Raw genomic sequence first — 21,728 nt, forward strand, 5'->3', positions numbered from 1 at the left:
CATCCCATCCCCATGGGAGGTGCTGTGTGTCCCCACAGGGATCCCCCAGAGCCCCCTGAAGCCCCCAGACCCACACAGCCCAGTCGGACTCCTCCAGGCTCATTCTGGCTGGTCCTAGAATGTTCTGGAAGGTTCATCCCATCCCCATGGGAGGTGCTGTGTGTCCCCAGAGGGATCCCCCAGAGCCCCCTGGAGCCCCCAGCCCCAAACAGCCCGTGGGGGGCTTGGCCTGGCTCCTCCAGGCTGGTCCTAGAATGTTCTGGAAGGCTCCTTCCATCCCCATGGGAGGTGTTGTGTGTCCCCACAGGGATTCCCCCAGAGCCCCTTGGAGCCCCCAGACCTAAATAGCCCATGGGAGGCTCGTGCTGTGTGTCCCCAGAGGGATCCCCCAGAGCCCCCTGAAGCCCCCAGCCCCAAACAGCCCGTGGGGGGCTCAGTCTGGCCCCTCCAGGCTGGTCCTAGAATGTTCTGGAAGGCTCCTCCCATCCCCATAGGAGGTGTTGTGTGTCCTCACAGGGATTCCCCAGAGCCCCCTGGAGCCCCCAGACCCAAACAGCCCAGTCTGACTCCTCCAGGCTCATTCTGGCTGGTCCTAGAATGTTCTGGAAGGTTCATCCCATCCCCATGGGAGGCGCTGTGTGTCCCCAGAGGGATTCCCCAGAGCCCCCTGGAGCCCCCAGACCCAAACAGCCCAGTCTGACCCCTCCAGGCTCATTCTGGCTGGTCCTAGAATGTTCTGGAAGGTTCATCCCATCCCCATGGGAGGTGCTGTGTGTCCCCAGGGCAATCTCCACAGGATTTGCTGGTGTCCCCATGCTCCTCATCCCTCTCCCCATCAGACTGACCCCCCATTTCCTTACAGGAACCCCTATAGGGCTCATCCCTGTCCCCACATTCCTCACGCCATAGGACTCGTCCTCTCTCCCACATCCCCCTCCCCACATCCCCATCCCCATCCCCTCTCCCACATCCCCATCCCCTCTCCCCACAGTCCTTGTCCCCGCTCCCTATAGGACTCACCCCCTCTCCCAACACCCCCATCCCCACATCCCCTCATCCCTGTCCCCTCTCCCCACATCTCCACATCTCCATCCCCTCTCCCCACATCCCTCTCCCCACATCCCCATCCCCTCTCCCCACATCCCTGTCCCCTCTTCCTATATAACTCACCCTCTCCCCACATCCCCATCCCCTCTCCCCACATCTCCATCCCCACATTCCCATCCTGATCCCCTCTCCCCACATCTTCATCCCCTCTCCCCATATCCCTGGCCCCTCTCCCTACATCCCCATCCCCACATCCCTCTCCCTACATCCCCATCCCCACATCCACATCCCCATCCCCATCCCCATCCCCATCCCCTCTCCCCACATCTCCATCCCCACATTCTCATGCCCATCCCCTCTCCCCACATCTCCATCCCCTCTCCCCATATCCCTGGCCCCTCTCCCTACATCTCCATCCCCTCTCCCCACATCTCCATCCCCTCTCCCCATATCCCTGGCCCCTCTCCCCACATCCCCATCCCCTCTCCCCATCCTGATCCCCTCTCCCCACACCCCCCAGCCCCCCCAGCCCCTCCATCCCCCCCATATCCCCCCGTCCTTACCCAGAGCGGACTTGGCGGCGGCCGAGGCCACGCGCGGATCCACCACGGAGGCCAGGAAGGCCACGGTGCTCATGACGGGGTTGCCGGACTGGCTGAAGGGGATGGGCTGGTAGGCCAGGGGCCCCAGCGAGGCCTCCGAGTCCTCCAGGTAGGGATCCTCGATGGGCAGGCGCAGGAAGTGCAGGATGCACTCGTCCTGCGTGCGGCTGCCCACGTGCTCCGACACCTTGTTCCAGTCGTCCTTGTACATCTCCAGGGCCTGGGGGACGGGGCTCAGTCAGAGGGGTCAGGCTGAGCTGGCCCCACACACCCTGGCCCCACATCCCATCCCCATTATCACCTACCCCCTGTCCCCATTTCCCTGTCCCTGTGTCCCCTCTCTGTATATTCTCTGTCCTCAAATCCCTTATCCTCAAATCCCCTGTCCCCACTTCCCCATCCCATCCCATCCCTTATCCCCATATCCCTGTCCCCACATCCCCTGTCCCTATATCCTTTGTCCCCAAACCCACATCCCCTATCCCCACATCCTCTGTCCCCTGTCCCAATATCCCCTGTCCCCACATGCCCTGTTCCCATACCCCAGTCCCCATTTCCCTGTCCATCCCTTGTCCCCATATCCCTGTCCCTATATCCTCTGTCCCCAAACCCACATCTTCTGTCCCCATATTCTCTGTCCCCACATCCCCTGTCCCTATACCCTTTGTCCCCAAACCCACATCCCCTATCCCCACATCCCCCATCTCCACATCCCGTCCCCATTTCCCTGTCGCCACACCCACATCCCCTATCCCCACATCCTCTGTCCCTATGTCCCCTGTCCCCACATGCCCTGTTCCCATACCCCTGTCCCCATTTCCCTGTCCATCCCTTGTCCCCATATCCCTGCCCCTATATCCTCTGTCCCCAAACCCACATCTTCTGTCTCCATATTCCCTGTCCCCACATCCCCTGTACCCATTTCCCTGTCCCCCACATCTCCTGTCCCCATATCCCCTCTCCCCTGTCCCCACATCTCCTGTCCTCACATCCCTTGTCCCCACATCCCCTGCTGTCCCCACATCCCCTGCTGTCCCCACATCCCCTATCCCATCCTCTGTCCCTAAACCCCCTGTCCCCATATCCCCTGTCCCCATTTCCCTGTCCCCACACCCCCTCAGGTCCCCACATCCCTGGCTGTCCCCTGTCCCCCCAAATCCCCCCGTGTCCCCATATCCCCCTGATGTCCCCACATCCCCTGCTGTGCCCAGATCCTCACATCTCCTTGAGTCCCCACATCCCCTGTCCTCAAATCCCCTCGTGTGCCCACAATCCCTGCTGTCCCCATGTCCCCTGTCCCAGCCCCTGTCCCTAAACCCCCTATCCCCATATCCCCATTTCCCTGTCCCCACACCCCCTCAGGTCCCCACATCCCTGGCTGTCCCCTGTCCCCCCGTGTCCCCATGTCCCCTGTCCCAGCCCCTGTCCCCACATCCCCTGCTGTCCCCATGTCCCCTGTCCCAGCCCTTGTCCCCACACCCCCTGCTGTCCCCATGTCCCCTGCTGTCCCCATGTCCCCTGTCCCAGCCCTTGTCCCCACATCCCCTGCTGTCCCCTGCTGTCCCCATGTCCCAGCCCCTGTCCCCTGCTGTCCCCTGCTGTCCCCACGCACCTCCAGCAGCAGCAGCGTCTCCTGCTCCGTCCACTCGCGCGTGGCGCTGGCGGCCGCTTTGCTCTGCAGGGCGAGAGAGGAGGAGGAGGAGGATGAGGAGCCAGGGGGTGCCCAGGGGGTGCCCACCCACCCAGGGGTGCCCCACCCACACCCACCCACACCCAACCCACCTTGGAGGGCACGTTCTTCTTGGTGTACATGTCGGTGCGGAGCCCGAAGTTCTGCATGTCGGCCGGCTTCTCCTTGCCCTTGTCGGGGAAGTTCAGCATCTGCTGCGAGGCCGAGCTGGGCTGCTGCGGGATGGGGGACAGGGGACACTGCTGGGCCGGGCCCGTGGGGTGGCACGTCGGGTCCCCGGTGGCCCGGAGATGCCGTTTTGTCCCCATCACGGTGCGTGTGTCCCCGTTCCCCCATCGCGGTGTGTGCGTGTCCCCATCACGGTGTGTGTGTCCCCATCACGGTGTGTGTGTGTCCCCATCACGGTGTGTGTGTGTCCCCATCACGGTGTGTGTGTCCCCATCGCGGTGTGTGTGTGTCCCCATCACGGTGTGTGTGTCCCCATCACGGTGTGTGTGTCCCCATCACGGTGTGTGTGTGTCCCCATCACAGTGCGTGTGTCCCCGTTCCCCCATCACGGTGTGTGTGTGTCCCCATCACAGTGTGTGTGTGTCCCCATCACGGTGTGTGTGTGTCCCCATCACAGTGTGTGTGTCCCCATCACGGTGTGTGTGTCCCCATCACGGTGTGTGTGTGTCCCCATCACGGTGTGTGTGTCCCCATCGCGGTGTGTGTGTGTCCCCATCACGGTGTGTGTGTCCCCATCACGGTGTGTGTGTCCCCATCATGGTGTGTGTGTGTCCCCATCACGGTGTGTGCGTGTCCCCATCACGGTGTGTGTGTGTCCCCATCACGGTGTGTGTGTGTCCCCATCACGGTGTGTGTGTCCCCATCACGGTGTGTGTGTGTCCCCATCACGGTGTGTGTGTCCCCATCGCGTCGCTGCTCCCCGGGGGCAGGGCGGCATGCGAGGGGCAGGAAGGAGGAGGAGGAGGAGGAGGAGGAGGAGGAGGGAAGGAGCCTTCCTCGGCACAGCGGCACGGGGGGGTTGCACGGACCCCCAAGGAGCCGCCTACCAGCTCCGCCTTGCCCTTCACCGTCTCGCTGGCCACCAGCTCCTCCATCTCTTTGCTCTTGCGGCCCGTCTTGGCGTCGCCGCCGTCGCTCTGCCGGCCCTGAGGCACCACGGATCGAAGCTGTGCATCCCCCACCCCCCGCCCCACCCCGCGCCCGGCCCCCGCACCGGGGGGACCGACCGGGGGGCGGCAGGGGGGGGTCGCGCTCCGGGTACCCCCCTGGCACCCACCTGCGGCGTCTTGGGCTGCAGCGGCACCAGCCCCGAGGGCGTGTCGGCCAGCACGTGGAAGTGCGAGGTGGGCGGGGGGCCCATGGGGGTGGGCCGGCTCTCGGCGTCCACCTGGTAATTGATGAGACCCCACTGCTCCAGGAAGGCGTGGACCCTGCGGGGAGGGCGGGGCAGAGCGCGCTCAGTGCCCTGGCACAGGGGAGGGGGCTGCCAACAGTGCCAGGGGGACACCAAGCACCCTGTGACACTGGCACCAGGGGCAGAGCGCGCTCAGTGCCCTGGCACAGGGGAGGGGGCTGCCAACGGTGCCAGGGGGGCACTGAGCACCCTGTGACACTGGCACCAGGGGCAGAGCACGCTGAGTGCCCTGGCACAGGGGAGGGGGCAGCCATCGGTGCCAGGGGGACACTGAGCACCCTGTGACAGGGGAGGGGGCAGCCATCGGTGCCAGGGGGACACTCCTGTGCCATGGGAGTGGGCAGCCAACAGTGCCAGGGGGACACTGACCATCCCCCTGTGACATGGCACTGGGCAGCCACCGGTGCCAGGGGGACACTCCTGTGACAGGGGAGTGACAGCCACCAGTGCCAGGGTGACATCCCTGTGACAGGGGAGTGGGCAGCCAACAGTGCCAGGGGGACACTGAGCACCGTGTGACACTGGCACCAGGGGCAGAGCGCGCTCAGTGCCCTGGCACAGGGGAGGGGGCAGCCATCGGTGCCAGGGGGACACTCCTGTGCCATGGTGACATGTGTCCCCTGTGACACTGGCACCAGGGGCAGAGCGCGCTCAGTGCCCTGGCACAGGGCAGCCATCGGTGCCAGCGGGACACTGAGCACCCTGTGCCATGGGAGTGGGCAGCCAACAGTGCCAGGGGGACATCCCTGTGCCATGGTGACAATGAGCACCCCTGTGACACTGGCACCAGGGTCAGAGCGCACTGAGTGCCCTGGCACAGGGGAGGGGGCAGCCATCGGTGCCAGGGGGACACTCTTGTGCCATGGTGACACTGAGCACCCCCCTGTGACATGGCACTGGCGAGCCAACAGTGCCAGGGGGACATCCCTGTGCCATGGGAGTGGGCAGCCAACAGTGCCAGGGGGACACTGAGCACCCCTGTGCCACCATCAGTGCCAGGGTGACACTGAACACTGCTGTGACATGGTGACACTAAGCACTCTGTGACAGGGGAGTGGGCAGCCAACAGTGCCAGAGGGGCACTAAGCACCCTGTCCCACCTTTGGTGAGGACCCCCCAGCGCCACTGGCACGAGACTCCTGCCACCCCCATGGTGCCAAAATCATCCCTCTGCCCCAGTGTCACCTGGCACGCCTGGGGTGCCACACTGACACCCTGCCACCTCTGGGGTGCCACACGGACCTTCCACCAGCACTGAGGTGCCACACTGACCCCTGCCCCTGCCAGCACACAGGTGCCAACCCAACCCCAAACACCAGGATCACTGCATCCGTGGCACCACGTGGGTACCAAACTAAACCCGGCATGCCACAAGCACCAGACCCCTGCCAGCACGGAGGTGCCAAACCAAACCCTAAACACCATGAGCACCAGACCCCTGGCACCAAGTGGGTGCCAACCCCCCAAACCCCAGCATCTCCAGCCCCCTGGCACCATGTGGGTATCAAACCCCAAACCCCGGGATCTCCAGCCCCCTGGCACCATGTGGGTACCAAACCAAACCCCCCAACCCCAGCACCTCCAGCCCCCCTGGCACCACGTGGGTACCAATCCCAAACCGCAGGATCCCCAGGCCCCTGGCACCATGTGGGTACCAACCCCCAACCCCAGCATCCCTAGCCCCCTGGCACCACACAGATACCAACCCAACCCACAAACCTCAGGACCATGGGACCCTGGCACCACATGGGTACCAAACCAAACCCCCAAACCCCAGGACCTCCAGCCCCCTGGCACCATGTGGGTACCAACCCAACCCCAAACCCCAGCATCTCCAGCCTCCTGGCACCACACAGATACCAACCCCCAAACCCCAGGACCTCCAGCCCCCTGGCACCATGTGGGTACCAACCCCCAAACACAAGCATCCCCAGCCCCCTGGCACCATGTGGGCACCAACCCAACCCCCCAAACCCCAGGATCTCCAGCCCCCTGGCACCACACAGATACCAACCCAACCCCCAAACCCCAGCCCCCTGGCACCACGTGGGCACCAACCCAACCCCCCTGGCAGCACCAGGCAGTGCCAGCCCAGCCCGCTGGCACACCCACCGCATGATGGCACAGACATCCCCGGCCAGGTTCCTCCTGCAGGCCGTGGAGGTCAGGTACTCCTGCGGGTTCAGCCGGTACGTGTCGATCATGAAATTCCGGTATGCCAGGTATCTGCGGGGGCACGGGGGGCTCGGTGCCTGGCACGGGGGGCTCAGGGCCTGGCACGGCCCCGGGCAGGGCGCGGGTGGGCACGGACAGGGGGTTTGGCCTCACATTTCGGGGGTCTTGGATTTGTTTTTGCCGTTGAAGAACTCGGGCAGGGCGCGGCGCTCGATGGCGTGGACGCTGCGGGAGGAGAGGGTGAGGGAGGAAGGGCAGCGGCCTCCTCATCCTCAGGGGAGGAAGAACAGCACCCTCCTCATCCTCAGGGATGAAGGGCAGCAGCCTCCTCCTCATCCTCAGGGGATGAAGGGCGGCAGCCTCCTCATCCTCAGGGAGGAAGGGCACCCTCCTCATCCTCGGGAGGAAGGGCACCCTCCTCATCCTCAGGGGATGAAGGGCAGCAGCCTCCTCCTCATCCTCAGGGGATGAAGGGCGGCAGCCTCCTCATCCTCAGGGGATGAAGGGCCCTCAGGGATGAAGGGCAGCCTCCTCATCCTCAGGGGATGAAGGGCAGCAGCCTCCTCCTCATCCTCAGGGGAGGAAGAACAGCACCCTCCTCATCCTCAGGGGATGAAGGGCAGTGGCCTCCTCATCCTCAGGGGAGGAAGGGTGGCGGCCTCCTCATCCTCAGGGAGGAAGGGCCCTCAGGGGAGGAAGGGCAGCCTCCTCATCCTCAGGGGAGGAAGAATAGCACCCTCCTCATCCTCAGGGGATGAAGGGCCCTCAGGGGAGGAAGGGCAGCCTCCTCACCCTCAGGGATGAAGGGCAGCACCCTCCTCATCCTCAGGGATGAAGGGCAGCCTCCTCATCCTCAGGGAGGAAGGGCAGTGGCCTCCTCATCCTCAGGGGAGGAAGGGCCCTCATGGGAGGAAGGGCAGCAGCCTCCTCCTCATCCTCAGGGATGAAGGACGGCAGCCTCCTCATCTTCAGGGGAGGAAGGGCAGCCTCCTCATCCTCAAGGGAGGAAGGGCAGCACCCTCCTCATCCTCAGGGGAGGAAGGGCAGCAGCCTCCTCATCCTCAGAGATGAAGGGCACCCTCCTCATCCTCAGGGGATGAAGGGCAGCCTCCTCATCCTCAGCCCTCAGGGGAGGAAGGGCAGCCTCCTCATCCTCAGGGATGAAGGGCAGCCTCCTCACCCTCAGGGGAGGAAGGGCAGCACCCTCCTCATCCTCAGGGAGGAAGGGCAGCGGCCTCCTCATCCTCAGGGATGAAGGGCACCCTCCTCATCCTCAGGGAGGAAGGGCACCCTCCTCATCCTCGGGAGGAAGGGCACCCTCCTCATCCTCGGGGAGGAAGAACAGCACCTTCCTCATCCTCGGGGAGGAAGAACAGCACCTTCCTCATCCTCAGGGGATGAAGGGCAGCCTCCTCATCTTCAGGGGATGAAAGGCAGCACCCTCCTCCTCACCCTCAGGGATGAAGGGCACCCTCCTCATCCTCAGGAGGAAGGGCAGCACCCTCCTCACCCTCAGGGATGAAGGGCACCCTCCTCATCCTCGGGAGGAAGGCGCCGTACCTGTTGTAGTCGAACCAGGCGGCGTAGCTGGGGATGATGATGTGATGCGTCTGCTCCGTCACGTTGTCCTCGTGCAGCTCGGGGTTCTTGGCCTGCTCCCCTTTGCTGCCCGCGCCGTTCTCCTCCTCGTCCTGCCCACACAGGGTGCCCTTCATCATCCTCACCTTCATCATCCTCGCCTTCATCATCCTCACCTTCATCATCCTCACCTTCATCATTGTCACCCTTCATCATCCTCGCCTTCATCATCCTCACCGTCATCATCATCACCTTCATCATCCTCACCGTCATCATCGTCACCTTCATCATCCTCACCGTCATCATCGTCACCTTCATCATCCTCAGCCTTCATCATCCTCACCCTGCATCATCCTCACCTTCATCATCCTCGCCTTCATCATCCTCACCTTCGTCATCCTCACCTTCATCATCCTCACCGTCATCATCCTCGCCTTCATCATTGTCACCCTTCATCATCCTCACCTTCATCATCCTCGCCCTTCATCATCCTCGCCTTCATCATCCTCACCTTTGTCATCGTCACCTTCATCATCCTCACCTTCATCATCCTCACCTTCGTCATCCTCACCTTCATCATCCTCGCCTTCATCATCCTCGCTGTCATCATCCTCACCTTCATCATCCTCACCTTCATCATCCTCACCTTCGTCATCCTCACCCTGCATCATCCTCAGCCTTCATCATCCTCGCCTTCATCATCGTCACCTTCATCATCCTCGCCTTCATCATCCTCACCTTCATCATCCTCACCTTCGTCATCCTCGCTGTCATCATCCTCACCTTCGTCATCCTCACCTTCATCATCCTCACCTTCGTCATCGTCACCCTTCATCGTCCTCGCCCTTCATCATCCTCACCTTCATCATCCTCGCCTTCATCATCCTCACCTTCGTCATCCTCACCTTCGTCATCCTCACCGTCATCATCCTCACCTTCATCATCCTCGCCCTGCATCATCCTCGCCTTCATCATCCTCGCCTTCATCATCCTCAGCCTTCATCATCCTCACCCGTCATCATTGTCACCCTTCATCATTGTCACCCTTCATCATCCTCACCCTTCATCGTCCTCACCCTGCATCATCCTCACCTTCATCATCCTCACCCTTCATCATCCTCACCCGTCATCATCCTCACCCACAGCAGCACCCCGTGGGCAAAGGGACCCCTCTGGGTGCCCTTCATCATCCTCAACCTTCATCATCCTCAACCTTCATCATCCTCACCCTACATCATCCTCACCCACACCAGGATGAGACCAAGGGACTAAAGGGACCCCTCGAGTGCCCTTCATCATCCTCACCCTTCATCATCCTCACTCACACCAGGATGAGGCAAAGGAACTCCTTTGAGTGCCCTTCATTATCCTTAGCCTTCATCATCCTCACCCTTCATCATCTTCACCCTTCATCGTCCTCACCCTTCATCATCCCCGCCATTCATCATCCTCACCCTTCATCCTCCTCACCCACAGCAGCACCCCATGGGCAAAGAGATCCCTTCATCATCCTCACCCTTCATCATCCTCACCCACACCAGGATGAGACCAAGGGACTAAAGGGACCCCTTGAGTGCCCTTCATCATCCTCACCCTTCATCATCCTCCCCCACAGCAGCACCCTGTGGGCAAAGGGACCCCTCTGGGTGCCCTTCATCATCCTCACCCTTCATCATCCTCACCCACAGCAGCACCCCGTGGGCAAAGGGACCCCTCTGGGTGCCCTTCATCATCCTTACTCTTCATCATCCTCACCCACAGCAGCACCCCATGGGCAAAGAGATCCCTTTGAGCGCCCTTCATCATCCTCACCCACAGCAGGATGAGGCCAAGCCTCCCCCCAGGGATGAGGGAATGGCCCAAAACAGCGTTTTTGTCCCCAAAAAGGGGCACAAGGACAGAGAAAGGAGCAGTGCCCCCCACCCCAGCACGGCCCTGCCCGGGCTCACCTTGCCGGCCGTCTCCATGCTCTCATCCTCCTGCTCATCTGCAAGGGAGCAGCACAGGGTGGGTGGCTGGGTGGGTGGGCGTGGGCAGTGCCAGCCGGGGTGCCAGGGCTGTGCTGGGGCTGCCCACACTCACCCAGGTCTGTCATGGTGCCCCCTTTGACCGGCGCTGACTCCGAGTCCTTCTTGGTGTTGACTGTGGGGGGGGGGGAAAGGCTGCTGAGCACCCTGGGGACCCCACGGTGGGGGGGTGGGTGGAGGGGGTGGGGGGGTGGGGGGGGGTGGGTGTGCCCCCCACTCTCACCTGGGTGGGTGGGTGGGTGGGTGTGCCCCCCACTCTCACCTGGGTGGGTGGATGGGTGGGTGGGTGTGCCCCCCACTCTCACCTGGGTGGGTGGGTGGGTGGGTGTGCCCCCCACACGCACCTGGGTGGGTGGATGGGTGGGTGGGTGTGCCCCCCACTCTCACCTGGGTGGGTGGGTGGGTGGGTGTGCCCCCCACACCCCCACACGCACCTGGGTGGGTGGGTGGGTGTGGCCCCCCACACTCACCTGGGTGGGTGGGTGTGCCCCCCACTCTCACCTGGGTGGGTGGGTGGTTGGGAGTGCCCTCCACACTCACCTGGGTGGGTGGGTGTGCCCCCCCACACTCACCCGGGTGGGTGGGTGGGTGTGCCCCCCACTCTCACCTGAGTGGGTGTGCCCCCCACACTCACCTGGGTGGGTGGGTGTGCCCCCCACTCTCACCTTGGGTGGGTGGGTGTGCCCCCCACATTTACCTGGGTGGGTGTGCCCCCCCCACACTCACCTTGGGTGGGTGGGTGTGCCCCCCACTCTCACCTGGGTGGGTGGGTGTGCCCCCCACACTCACCTTGGTGGGTGCGTGTGCCCCCCACACTCACTGGGTGGGTGGGTGGGGGTGGGTGTGCCCCCCACAGTCACCTGGGGTGGGTGGGTGTGCCCCCCCCACACTCACCTTGGGTGGGTGGGTGTGCCCCCCCCACTCACCTGGGTGGGTGGGTGTGCCCCCCCACACTCACCTGGGTGGGTGGGCGTGCCCTCCACACTCACCTGGGTGGGTGGGTGGGTGGGTGTGCCCCCCACACTCACCTGGGTGGGTGTGCCCCCCACACTCACCTGGGTGGGTGTGCCCTCCACACTCACCTGGGTGGGTGGGTGGGTGTGCCCCCCCACTCTCACCTGGGTGGGTGGGTGTGCCCCCCACTCTCACCTGGGTGGGTGGATGGGTGGGTGTGCCCCCCACACTCACCTGGGTGGGTGGGTGTGCCCCTCACACTCACCTGAGTGGGTGTGCCCCCCACTCTCACCTGGGTGGGTGTGCCCCCCACTCTCACCTGGGTGGGTGGGTGTGCCCCCCACACTCACTTTGGTGGGTGGGTGTGCCCCCACACTCACCTGAGTGGGTGGGTGGGTGTGCCCCCCCACTCTCACCTGGGTGGGTGGGTGGGTGTGCCCCCCACACTCACCTGGGTGGGTGTTTGTGCCCCCCACTCTCACCTGGCTGGGTGGGTGGGTGTGCCCCCCACACTCACCTGGGTGGGTGTGCCCCCTACACTCACCTGGGTGGGTGGGTGTGTGTGCCCCCCACATTCACCTGGGTGGGTGGGTGGGTGTGCCCCCCACTCTCACCTGGGTGGGTGGGTGTGCCCCTCACTCACTCGCACCTGGGTGGGTGGGTGTGCCCCCCACACTCACCTGGGTGGGTGGGTGTGCCCTCCACTCTCACCTGGGTGGGTGGGTGTGCCCCCCACACTCACCTTGGTGGGTGTGCCCCCTACACTCACCTGGGTGGGTGGGTGGGCGGGTGTGCCTCCCACACTCACCTTGGTGGGTGGGTGTGCCCCCCACACTCACCTGGGTGTGCCCCCCACACGCACCTGGTGGGTGGGTGGGTGTGCCCCCCCCCACACTCACCTGTCTTGGGCAGCGTCACCTCCTCCACGTTGGGCACAGGTGAGGGCTCATCCATGTCCTTGGTCAGGTCCTCCTGCTCCTCCTCGCGGTGCCCACGCTTGGATTTGTTATAGGGGGTGGAGGGTCTGCAAAGAGAGACCCCTCCCCATCAATGCTGACCCCCCAGGGGTGAATCCCCCAAACCCCCAGACCCCCCAAACCCCCCCCCATCAATGCTGACCCCAGGGGTGAAACCCCCAGACCCCCCCCATCAATGCTGACCCCCCCCAGGGGTGAATCCCCCAAACCCCCAGACCCCCCAAATCCCCCCCCCATCAATGCTGACCCCAGGGGTGAATCCCCCAAACCCCCAGACCCCCCAAACCCCCTCCCCCCCTCAATGCTGACCCCAGGGGTGAATCCCCCAGACCCCCCAAACCCCCCCCATCAATGCTGACCCCAGGGGTGAAACCCCCAAACCCCCAGACCCCCCCAAACCCCCAGACCCCCCAAACCCCCTCCCCACCCAGCTCACCCCTTCTTTGCGTTCTTCTTCTTGGCCTCGGGGGTGGGCGAGGGGGAGGGCGAGCGCTTCCTCTTCTTGTAATTCCCCCCTTTCTTATCCCGCCGGTCTGAGTCGGGGCTGTTCACCTGGGGGGCAGCGTGGGGGGGTCCGGCTGAGCACGCTGAGACCCCCCCAGGACCCCTCCCCAAATTGGCTCTGAGCTGGTTCTCACCTCATCCCCCAAAAACCCCTCCTGTACCCCTGGAGCCCCCCATGACCCCCCCAAACTCCCCTCCTGCACCCCCTGGAACCCCCCAAAAACCCCTCCTGCACCCCCTGGAACCCCCCAAAAATCCCTCCTGCACCCCCTGGAACCCCCCAAAAATCCCTCCCGTACCCCTGGAACCCCCCATGAACCCCCCAACCTCTCCCAAAAATCCCTCCTGTACCCCTGGAACCCCCCAATCTCTCCCAAAAATCCCTCCTGTACCCCTGGAACCCCCCAAAACCTTCCTCCAACACCCCTGGAACCCCCTGTAACCCCCCCAAACCTCCTCTCCTGCCCCCCCAGAGACCCCCCATGACCCCCCAAAAACCTCATCCGTCAGCGTTTTGGCCGAGATCTTCTTCCTGCGGGTCACGGCGCTTTTCTCATCCGTCACCTCGTAATCCTCCTCGTTCATCCACTCATTGAAGGTGTCCGTGTCCAGGATCCACTTGGCGTGCACCTGCAGGCCAGGGGAGGGGCTGGCTCAGCGAAAAACGGGGGGCTCCAGGTGCCCCCCAAACCTGGGGGTCCCCCCCGGTACCTTCCGGGGTTTCTCCGGTGTCGGGGGATCCTCCACGGACGCCTCGATCTCGCTGGCCGGGATCCAGGTGTCGTAGCTGTGGGGAGGAAAGGGTTAAAGTGGCACCCACAGAGATTTGGGGGGGCACAGGGGGGGTCCCCGAAATCTTCAGGCCCCCCACCCCTCACCTGTCGGGGTAGTAGCCCCAGTGCAGCAGCACCTGCTTGTCGCGCTTCATGACGGGCCGGACCCACTCCTCTGCGGGACAGACAGACAGACGGACACACAGGGGTTCTGGGGGGTCTGAGGTGCTCTGTGCACCCCAAAACTGCCCTTCGGTACCCCCTGGAGCCCCCCCAAAAACCTCACCTTGCTCTGGATCCCATAGAGCCCCCTGGGATCCCCCAAATTCCCCTCCTGCACTCACCTTCCTCTGCACCCCTGGAGACCCCCAAAATCCCCTTCCTGCACACCCTGGAGCCCCCTGGGACCCCCCAAAAACCCTCCAAATTCCCCTCCTGCACTCACCTTCCTCTGCACCCCTGGAGCCCCCCAGAACCTCCCTCCAACACCCCTGGAACCCCCAGAGCCCCCCCAAAAAAACCCCAAACCCCCATCCTGCACCCACCTTCCTCTGCCCCTCCTGGAGCCCCCCGGGACCCCCCAAAAACTTCATCCTGCAACCCCTGGAGCCCCCTGTGACCCCCCAAAGCCCCCCAAAAACCCCTCCTGCACCCCTGGAGCCCCTCCAAACCCCTTCCTGCACCCCCTGGAGCCCCCTGTGACCCCCCAAAGCCCCCTCCTGTACCCCTGGAACTCCCCATGAATCCCCCAACCCCTCCCAAAAAAACCCCTTCCTGCACCCCTGGAGCCCCCTGTGACCCCCCAAAAACTCCCCCAAACCCCCCTCCTGCACCCCTGGAGCCCCCTGTGACCCCCAAAAACCCCTCCTGTACCCCTGCAGCCCCCCAAAAACCCCCCAATCTCTCCCAAAAACCCCTCCTGCACCCCTGGAGCCCCCCAAAACCTTCCTCCAACACCCCTGGAGCCCCCTGTGACCCCCCAAAAACTCCCCCAAACCCCCCTCCTGCACCCCCTGGAGCCCCCTGTGACCCCCCAAAAACCCCTCCTGAACCCCTGGAGCCCTCCATGACCCCCCAAAAACCCCTCCAACACCCCCGGACCCCCTGTGATCCCCCAAAAACCCCTCCTGCAACTCCTGGAGCCCCCTGTGACCCCCCAAAGCCCCCCAAAAACCCCTCCTGCACCCCTGCAGCCCCCCAAAAACCCCTCCTGTACCCCTGGAGCCCCCCAAAACCTCCCTCCAACACCCCTGGAACCCCCTCTGACCCCCCAAAAACTCCCCCAAACCCCTTTCTGCACCCCTGGAGCCCCCTGTGACATCCCAAAGCCCCCTTTCTGCCCCACCAGAAACCCCCCAAACCCCCTCCTGTACCCCTGCAGCCCCCCATGACCCCCCAAAACCCCCTCCTGCACCCCTGTGACCCCCCAAAACCCCTTCCTGCACCCCCTGGAGCCCCCTGTGACATCCCAAAACCCCCCAAAAACCCCTCCTGTACCCTTGCAGCCCCCCAAAAACCCCTCCTGCACCCCTGGAGCCCCTCCAAACCCCTTCCTGCACCCCCTGGAGCCCCCTGTGACCCCCAAAAACTCCCCCAAACCCCCCTCCTGCACCCCTGGAGCCCCCTGTGACCCCCCAAACCCCCCCTTTGTGCACGCACCCTCCTCCAGGTTGCCGGGCACGGGGCACACGATGTGCGACGCGTTGCTCTTGTCCTCGGTCACGGTGCCCTGTGACAGCCAGGGGGACAAACCCAGGGTGAGACTGAGTCAAACCCTGCCATGAACCCCCTCCCTGTGCCCACCTGTGCCCCCAAACTGGCACTGCCACCCACCTGGTGCCTCTTGACAATGTCCTTGAGCTTCCCCAGCAGCTTGGGCTCAATCTCCTGCTGCAGGAAGATGTTGGGCCGAGCCAGGCAATTGTTCTAGGGAGCAAATTGGGAGCAAGGCTGTGAATTGAGGAGGGGGAGGCGCACGAGGAGGGGGCTCTGGGGGTGAGATTTGGGGGTTTTTGGGGGGGGCTCTCTCTCACCTGCACCAGGGATTTCTCGATGGTCATGAACATCTCCACGTTGCGGTCCATGCGCGAGGGATTCTGGAAATCGAAACGCCGCCTTATTGGAAGAAAAGAGCGACTCTCATGAAAGCCACAGCTCAGGTCTCCTCGTCAGCACCCCCAAATCTGGGGGAAATTTGGGGAATTTGGGGGAAATTTGGGGAATTTGGGGGAAATTTGGGGAATTTGGGGAGGGGGAGGGAGTGGGACACATATCTGGACCCCATCAGGGTCCATGGTGACAAAGGGGGACACGTCCCAGCGCTGGTTTGCTCTGGAGGTGACAACCCAAGGAAGGGACCCCCAGCTCTGTCACCCCCACCCCAGGGACCCCCCCACCCCAGGGACCCCCCCCCCCCAGGACCCCCATGCTCACCATCCTTGGTCGCTCTTGAATTTATAGGCGGCTGCCAGGATGTGGCACAGGGCTCCCCCCGCCTTGAAATCCAGGAAGCATTTGATCTGCAAGGGGAGAGGGGTCAGGGGACAGGGACAGCGTCCTCATGGGGGGACATGTCCTCCTTGGGGTGCCATCCCCTTGTCAGGGTGCCATCCCCTTGTTAGGGTGCCAATCCAATGTCTGGGTGCCATCCCCTTGTCAGGGTGACATTCCTATGCCTGGGTGCCATCCCCTTGTCAGGGTGCCATCCCCTTGTTAGGGTGACATTCCTATGTCTGGGTGCCATCCCTTTTTCTGGGTGCCATCCCCTTTTTGAGGTGCCATGCCCATGCCTAAGTGACATCCCCATGTCTGGGTGCCACCCCCTTCTCTGGGTGACATTCCTATGTCTGGGTGCCATCCACTTGTCTGGGTGACATTCTATGTCTGGATGACATAACCTTGTCTGGGTGCCATCTCCTTTTTGGGGTGCCATCCCTTTGTTAGGGTGACATTCCCATGTCTGGGTGCCATTCCAATGTCTGGGTGCCATTCCAATGTCTGGGTGCCATCCCCTTGTTAGGGTGACATTCCAATGTCTGGGTGCCATCCCTTTCTCTGGGCGCCATCCCCTTTTTGAGGTGCCATGCCCATGCCTAAGTGACATCCCCATGTCTGGGTGCCACCCCCTTGTTAGGGTGACATTCCTATGTCTGGGTGCCATCCACTTGTTAGGGTGCCATTCCTATGTCTGGGTGCCATCCCCTTTTTGGGGTCCCATCCCCATGCCAAAGTGCCATCCCTTTGTTAGGGTGGCACCCCTTTCTCTGGGTGCCATCCCCTTTTTGAGATGCCATGCCCATGCCTAAGTGACATTCCCATGTCTGGGTGCCACCCCCTTGTTAGGGTGCCATTCCTATGTCTGGGTGACATAACCTTGTCTGGGTGCCATCCCCTTTTTGGGGTGCCATCCCCATGCCTAAGTGACATCCCCATGTCTGGGTGCCATCCCCTTGTTAGGGTGACATTGCTATGTCTGGGTCACATAACCTTGTCTGGGTGCCATCCTTTTCTCTGGGTACCATCCCTTTGTTAGGGTGGCACTCTTTTTCTGGGTGCCATCCCCTTTTTGAGGTGCCATCCCCATGCCTAAGTGACACCCCCATGTCTGGGTGCCATCCCCATGTCTGGGTGACATTCCTATGTCTGGGTGCCATCCCTTTCTCTGGGTGCCATGCCCTTGTTAGGGTGACATTCCTATGTCTGGGTGACATAACCTTGTCTGGGTGCCATCCCTTTCTCTGGGTGCCATCCCCATGCACAAGTGCCATCCCCTTTTTGAGGTGCCATCCCCTTGTTAGGGTGCCATTCCCATGTCTGGGTGCCATCCCTTTCTCTGGGTGCCATCCCCTTGTTAGGGTGACATTCCAATGTCTGGGTGCCATCCTTTTCTCTGGGTGCCATCCCCATGCCTAAGTGCCATCCCTTTGTTAGGGTGGCACCCTTTTTCTGGGTGCCATCCCCTTCTCTGGGTGCCATCCCCTTGTTAGGGTGACATTCCCATGTCTGGGTGCCATCCCCTTTTTGAGGTGCCATGCCCATGCCTAAGTGACATTCCCATGTCTGGGTGCCATCCCCTTGTCTGGGTGACATTCCTGTGTCCGGGTGCCATCCCATTCTCTGGGTGCCACCCCCTTGTTAGGGTGACATCCCCATGTCTGGGTGACATTCCTATGTCTGGGTGCCATCCCCTTTTTGGGGTGCCATCCCTTTGTTAGGGTGACACCCTTTTTCTGGGTGCCATCCCCTTTTTGGGGTGCCATCCCCATGCCTAAGTGACACCCCCATGTCTGGGTGCCATCCCCTTGTTAGGTTGCCATTTCCTTTTTGGGGTGACACCCCCTTATTGTGGTGCCATGCCCACGTTTAGGTGACTTCCCCATGTCTGAGTGACACCCAATTGTTGGGGTGCCATCCCCTTGTCTGGGTGTCATCCCCATCTTTAGGTGACATTCCCATGCCTAAGTGCCATCCCCTTGTCTGGGTGGCATCCCTTGTTGGGGTGACATCTCCATGTTTAGGTGACACCCTTTGTCTGGGTGCCATCCCCTCATAAGGTGCCACCTCCTTGTTGGGGTGCCATCCTCATGTTTAGGTGACATCCCCATGTTTAGGTGACATCCCCTCTTAGGGTGTCATTTCCTTTTTGGGGTGACATCCCCATGTCTGGGTGCCATCCCCTAGTTTGGGTGACATCCCCTTTTTGGGGTGACATCCCCATGCCTAAGTGCCATCCCCATGTCTGGGTGACATCCCCTTTTTGGGGTGACATCCTCTTGTCTGGGTGACATCTCCATATTTAGGTGACATCCCCTTGTCTGGGTGCCATCCCCTTTTTGGGGTGACATTCCCTTGTCTGGGTGCCATCCCCTTGTCTGGGTGCCACCCTCTCACAGGGTGCCATCGCCTCCCTAGGGTGACATCCCCTTGTCCCTTGGGGCAGTGTCCCCTTGGGATTCTGTCCCTGCTGGGCCCTGTCCCTGTGGGGGGACACTGTCCCCAAGTCCTTTGGGGCTGTCCTGGTGTCCCCTTGGGATTCTGTCCCTACTGTGCTCTGTCCCTGTCCCTGTGTGGTCACACTGTCCCCAGCACTCCAGGCCATGTCCCTGACCAGGGCACTGCCACTGGCTGCTGTCCATGGTCACCTGCTGTCCCCAAAGCCACCTGAACGTTCAACGGTGTCACCAGGGCCATGTCCCTGCTCAGGGCTGTGTCCCCAGGGCTGTCCCCAGGTATTGGGGTGCTGTCCCTGCTCAGAGGTGTCCCCAGGTATTGGGGTGCTGTCCCTACTTGGAGCTTTGTCCCCAGCTCTTTGGGGACATTGGGGACGTGTCCTCAGGGCTGTCCCCAGGTATTGGGGGACAACCCTGGCTCATCAGGGCCATCAAGGCCATGTCCCCAAATCCCTGGGGTTCTGTCCCCACGTCTCTGGGCTTTGTCCCTGCTCAGGCTCCTGTTCCTGGGCATTGTGGGGACATCCTGATGCCATCCCTGGATATTGGGGTGCTGTCCCCAATTAGGGCTTTGTCCCCTCTTCTTTGGGGCTCCTCCCTGGCTATCCAGGACCCCATCCCAGGGCCATCCCTGCACCTTTGGGGCACTGTCCCTGCTCTGAGCCTTGTCCCTGACATGTCCCCAGCCCTGTGGGGTCCTGTCCCCACATCTTCGGGGTGCTCTCCTCAATCTGGGCTTTGTCCCCCCCGTTCTTGGGGGCTCTGCCCTGGATCCACGAGGTTCCATCTCCTCACCCCCTGCTCTGAGCCTTGTCCCTGCTCACCAGGGCCGTGTCCCCAGCCCTGTGGGGTCCTGTCCCCACATCTTTGGGGTCCTGTCCCCACATCTTTGGGGCGCTCTCTTCAATCTGGGCTTTGTCCCCCCATTCTTGGGGGCCCTTCCCTGGATCCACGAGGTTCCATCCCCACACCCCCTGCTCTGAGCCTTGTCCCTGTCCACCAGGGCCATGTCCCCAGCCCTGTGGGGTCCTGTCCCCGCATCTTTGGGGTCCTGTCCCCACATCTTTGGGGCGCTCTCTTCAATCTGGGCTTTGTCCCCTCCATTCTTGGGGGCTCTGCCCTGGATCCACGAGGTTCCATCTCCACACCCCCTGCTCTGAGCCTCGTCTCTGCTTACCAGGGCCATGTCCCCTGCTCTGAGCCTCGTCCCTGACATGTCCCCAGCCCTGTGGGATCCTGTCCCCACACCTTCGGGGTGCTGTCCCCACATCTTCGGGGTGCTCTCCTCAATCTGGGCTTTGTCCCCCCATTCTTGGGGGCTCTGCCCTGGATCCACGAGGTTCCATCCCCACACCCCCTGCTCTGAGCCTCGTCTCTGCTCACCAGGGCCATGTCCCCTGCTCTGAGCCTCGTCCCTGACATGTCCCCAGCCCTGTGGGCTGCTGTCCCCACATCTTCGGGCTGCTGTCCCCACATCTTTGAGGTGCTCTCCTCAATCTGGGCTTTGTCCCCCCCATTCTTGGGGGCTCTGCCCTGGATCCACGAGGCTCCATCCCCACACCCCCTGCTCTGAGCCTTGTCCCTGCTCACCAGGGCCGTGTCCCCAGCCCTGTGGGGTCCTGTCCCCGCATCTTCGGGGTCCTGTCCCCACATCTTTGGGGCGCTCTCTTCAATCTGGGCTTTGTCCCCCCCATTCTTTGGGGCTCTTCCCCACCTCGCCCCACAACCACGAGGCTCCATCCCCGCACCCCCCGCTCTGACCCTCGCCCCCCGCTCCCCGCGTGTCCCCCACCGGCCCCGCGGGGTCCCGCCCGCCTTGTCCCCGCGTCCCCCCGCGTCCCCCCGCGGCTCTCACCGGCAGCTTGGTGAGGGGCGCGTTGCTGACGTGCTTGCCGAACACCTCCTCCTGGAACTGCAGCAGCTGCACCACCAGGCTCGACAGCGATTTGTTGGTGGGGGGCTCTGCCTGGATGTACTGCGGGGCCGGGGGCTCAGCGCGGCCGCCGCGGCCGCTGAGGGGAGGGGGGGGCGCGATGGCGGCGGCGGCGCCGTGACAGGCCGGGCCCGGCGTGGCGGCGGCGGGCGCGGGCGGCGGCGCCGCGGTTCCGCGCACTTACCTTCTTGTAGTTCTTGCCGAGCCACAGCCGCACGTTGTCGAACTGGCTGACGGTGTCCGAGGCCTCGTAGTACTTGACGTTGGGGCCGCCGTCCTTCTTCCGCACCGCCATCTTGAGCGGGCCGGGCCGCGCCGCCGCCTCCGCCCGCCACTGCCGCCCCCTGCCGGCCCCGCGCCGCCACGGCCGCGCCCGCCGCCGCCGCCGCCTCCGGTCGCTGTCCCCGGTCCCGCTGTCCCCGGTCCCGCTGTTCCCGTTCCCGGTCGCTGTCTCCGCCGCTCGCCCCGGCCCCGCTCGCTGTTAAAGCCCCGCCGCCCCCTTTGGTGCCCTCCCGTTCCCGCACTGCCGCTCCCGCCGCCGCCGCTGCCGCCCCCTGGCGGTGCCGCTCCCGCACTGCCGCTCCCGCCCGGTGTTGCCGGTGCCGATCGCTGTTCCCGCTCCCGCCCGGTTTTACCGGGCCTGGTCGATTTCCCGCTCCCGCACCGCCACCTCCTATCGTTCTTCACGACCCCGATCGTTGTTCGCGACCCCGATCGCGGTTCCCGGCCCCGTTGTACCGCCCGCCGGTCCCGCCGCGCCCGCCACCGCCTCCTGCTGGTGCCGCTCCCGCCGTTCCCGCCGTCCCCGCTCTTCCCCGGGCGCTGTTCCCGGCCCTCCGGGTCCCTTTCCTCACTCCACCGCCCCTTGTTGGTCCCGCTGCCCGTTACCGGCCCCGCCGCCCGCAAGTGCGACAAGAGAGGCACGACAAGGAGAAATGGGTTCAAATCTCAAGAAATTTGGTTTAGATGGGAGATTGGGAGGAAATTCCTCCCTGGGAGGGTGGGGAATGGATTTCCCAGAGGTGCCGTCGCTGCTCCATGCCCGGAGGTTCTCCAGGCCGGGTTGGACGGGGCTTGGAGCATCCCGGGACCGGGG

The 21,728-nt window shown here is 63.3% G+C and overlaps 2 protein-coding genes across 7 annotated transcripts in view; one reads left to right on the forward strand and one right to left on the reverse strand.

Annotated features, from left to right (window-relative positions):
• The window catches only part of SMARCC2 (SWI/SNF related BAF chromatin remodeling complex subunit C2), a 36,125-nt gene extending 15,044 nt beyond the window's left edge, over window positions 1-21,081 (reverse strand). The window contains exons 1-21 of one of the 5 annotated variants that reach the window (XM_074530945.1): window positions 20,817-21,081; window positions 20,555-20,674; window positions 16,184-16,269; window positions 15,784-15,865; window positions 15,584-15,676; window positions 15,410-15,479; window positions 13,856-13,925; window positions 13,689-13,764; window positions 13,476-13,607; window positions 12,910-13,025; window positions 12,396-12,520; window positions 10,598-10,657; window positions 10,465-10,502; window positions 8,498-8,628; window positions 7,091-7,162; window positions 6,875-6,988; window positions 4,625-4,778; window positions 4,395-4,493; window positions 3,432-3,551; window positions 3,262-3,324; window positions 1,611-1,869 (exon numbers count right to left, since the gene is read on the reverse strand). In XM_074530945.1, coding sequence (XP_074387046.1) covers window positions 1,611-1,869; window positions 3,262-3,324; window positions 3,432-3,551; window positions 4,395-4,493; window positions 4,625-4,778; window positions 6,875-6,988; window positions 7,091-7,162; window positions 8,498-8,628; window positions 10,465-10,502; window positions 10,598-10,657; window positions 12,396-12,520; window positions 12,910-13,025; window positions 13,476-13,607; window positions 13,689-13,764; window positions 13,856-13,925; window positions 15,410-15,479; window positions 15,584-15,676; window positions 15,784-15,865; window positions 16,184-16,269; window positions 20,555-20,674; window positions 20,817-20,927 — 2,191 coding nt within the window. In that variant the 5' untranslated portion in view covers window positions 20,928-21,081. Of the gene's footprint in view, window positions 1-1,610; window positions 1,870-3,261; window positions 3,325-3,431; window positions 3,555-4,394; window positions 4,494-4,624; window positions 4,779-6,874; window positions 6,989-7,090; window positions 7,163-8,497; window positions 8,629-10,464; window positions 10,503-10,597; window positions 10,658-12,395; window positions 12,521-12,909; window positions 13,026-13,475; window positions 13,608-13,688; window positions 13,765-13,855; window positions 13,926-15,409; window positions 15,480-15,583; window positions 15,677-15,783; window positions 15,866-16,183; window positions 16,270-20,554; window positions 20,675-20,816 lie in introns of those variants that run through there. The other 4 variants (XM_074530944.1, XM_074530942.1, XM_074530946.1 and 1 more) reach the window with 4 other exon arrangements.
• The window catches only part of NABP2 (nucleic acid binding protein 2), a 99,710-nt gene that overhangs the window by 21,488 nt on the left and 56,494 nt on the right, over window positions 1-21,728 (forward strand). The window lies entirely within an intron of this gene.

This window comes from Zonotrichia albicollis, chromosome 33 (assembly GCF_047830755.1).
Source record: "Zonotrichia albicollis isolate bZonAlb1 chromosome 33, bZonAlb1.hap1, whole genome shotgun sequence".
NCBI lineage: Eukaryota > Metazoa > Chordata > Aves > Passeriformes > Passerellidae > Zonotrichia > Zonotrichia albicollis.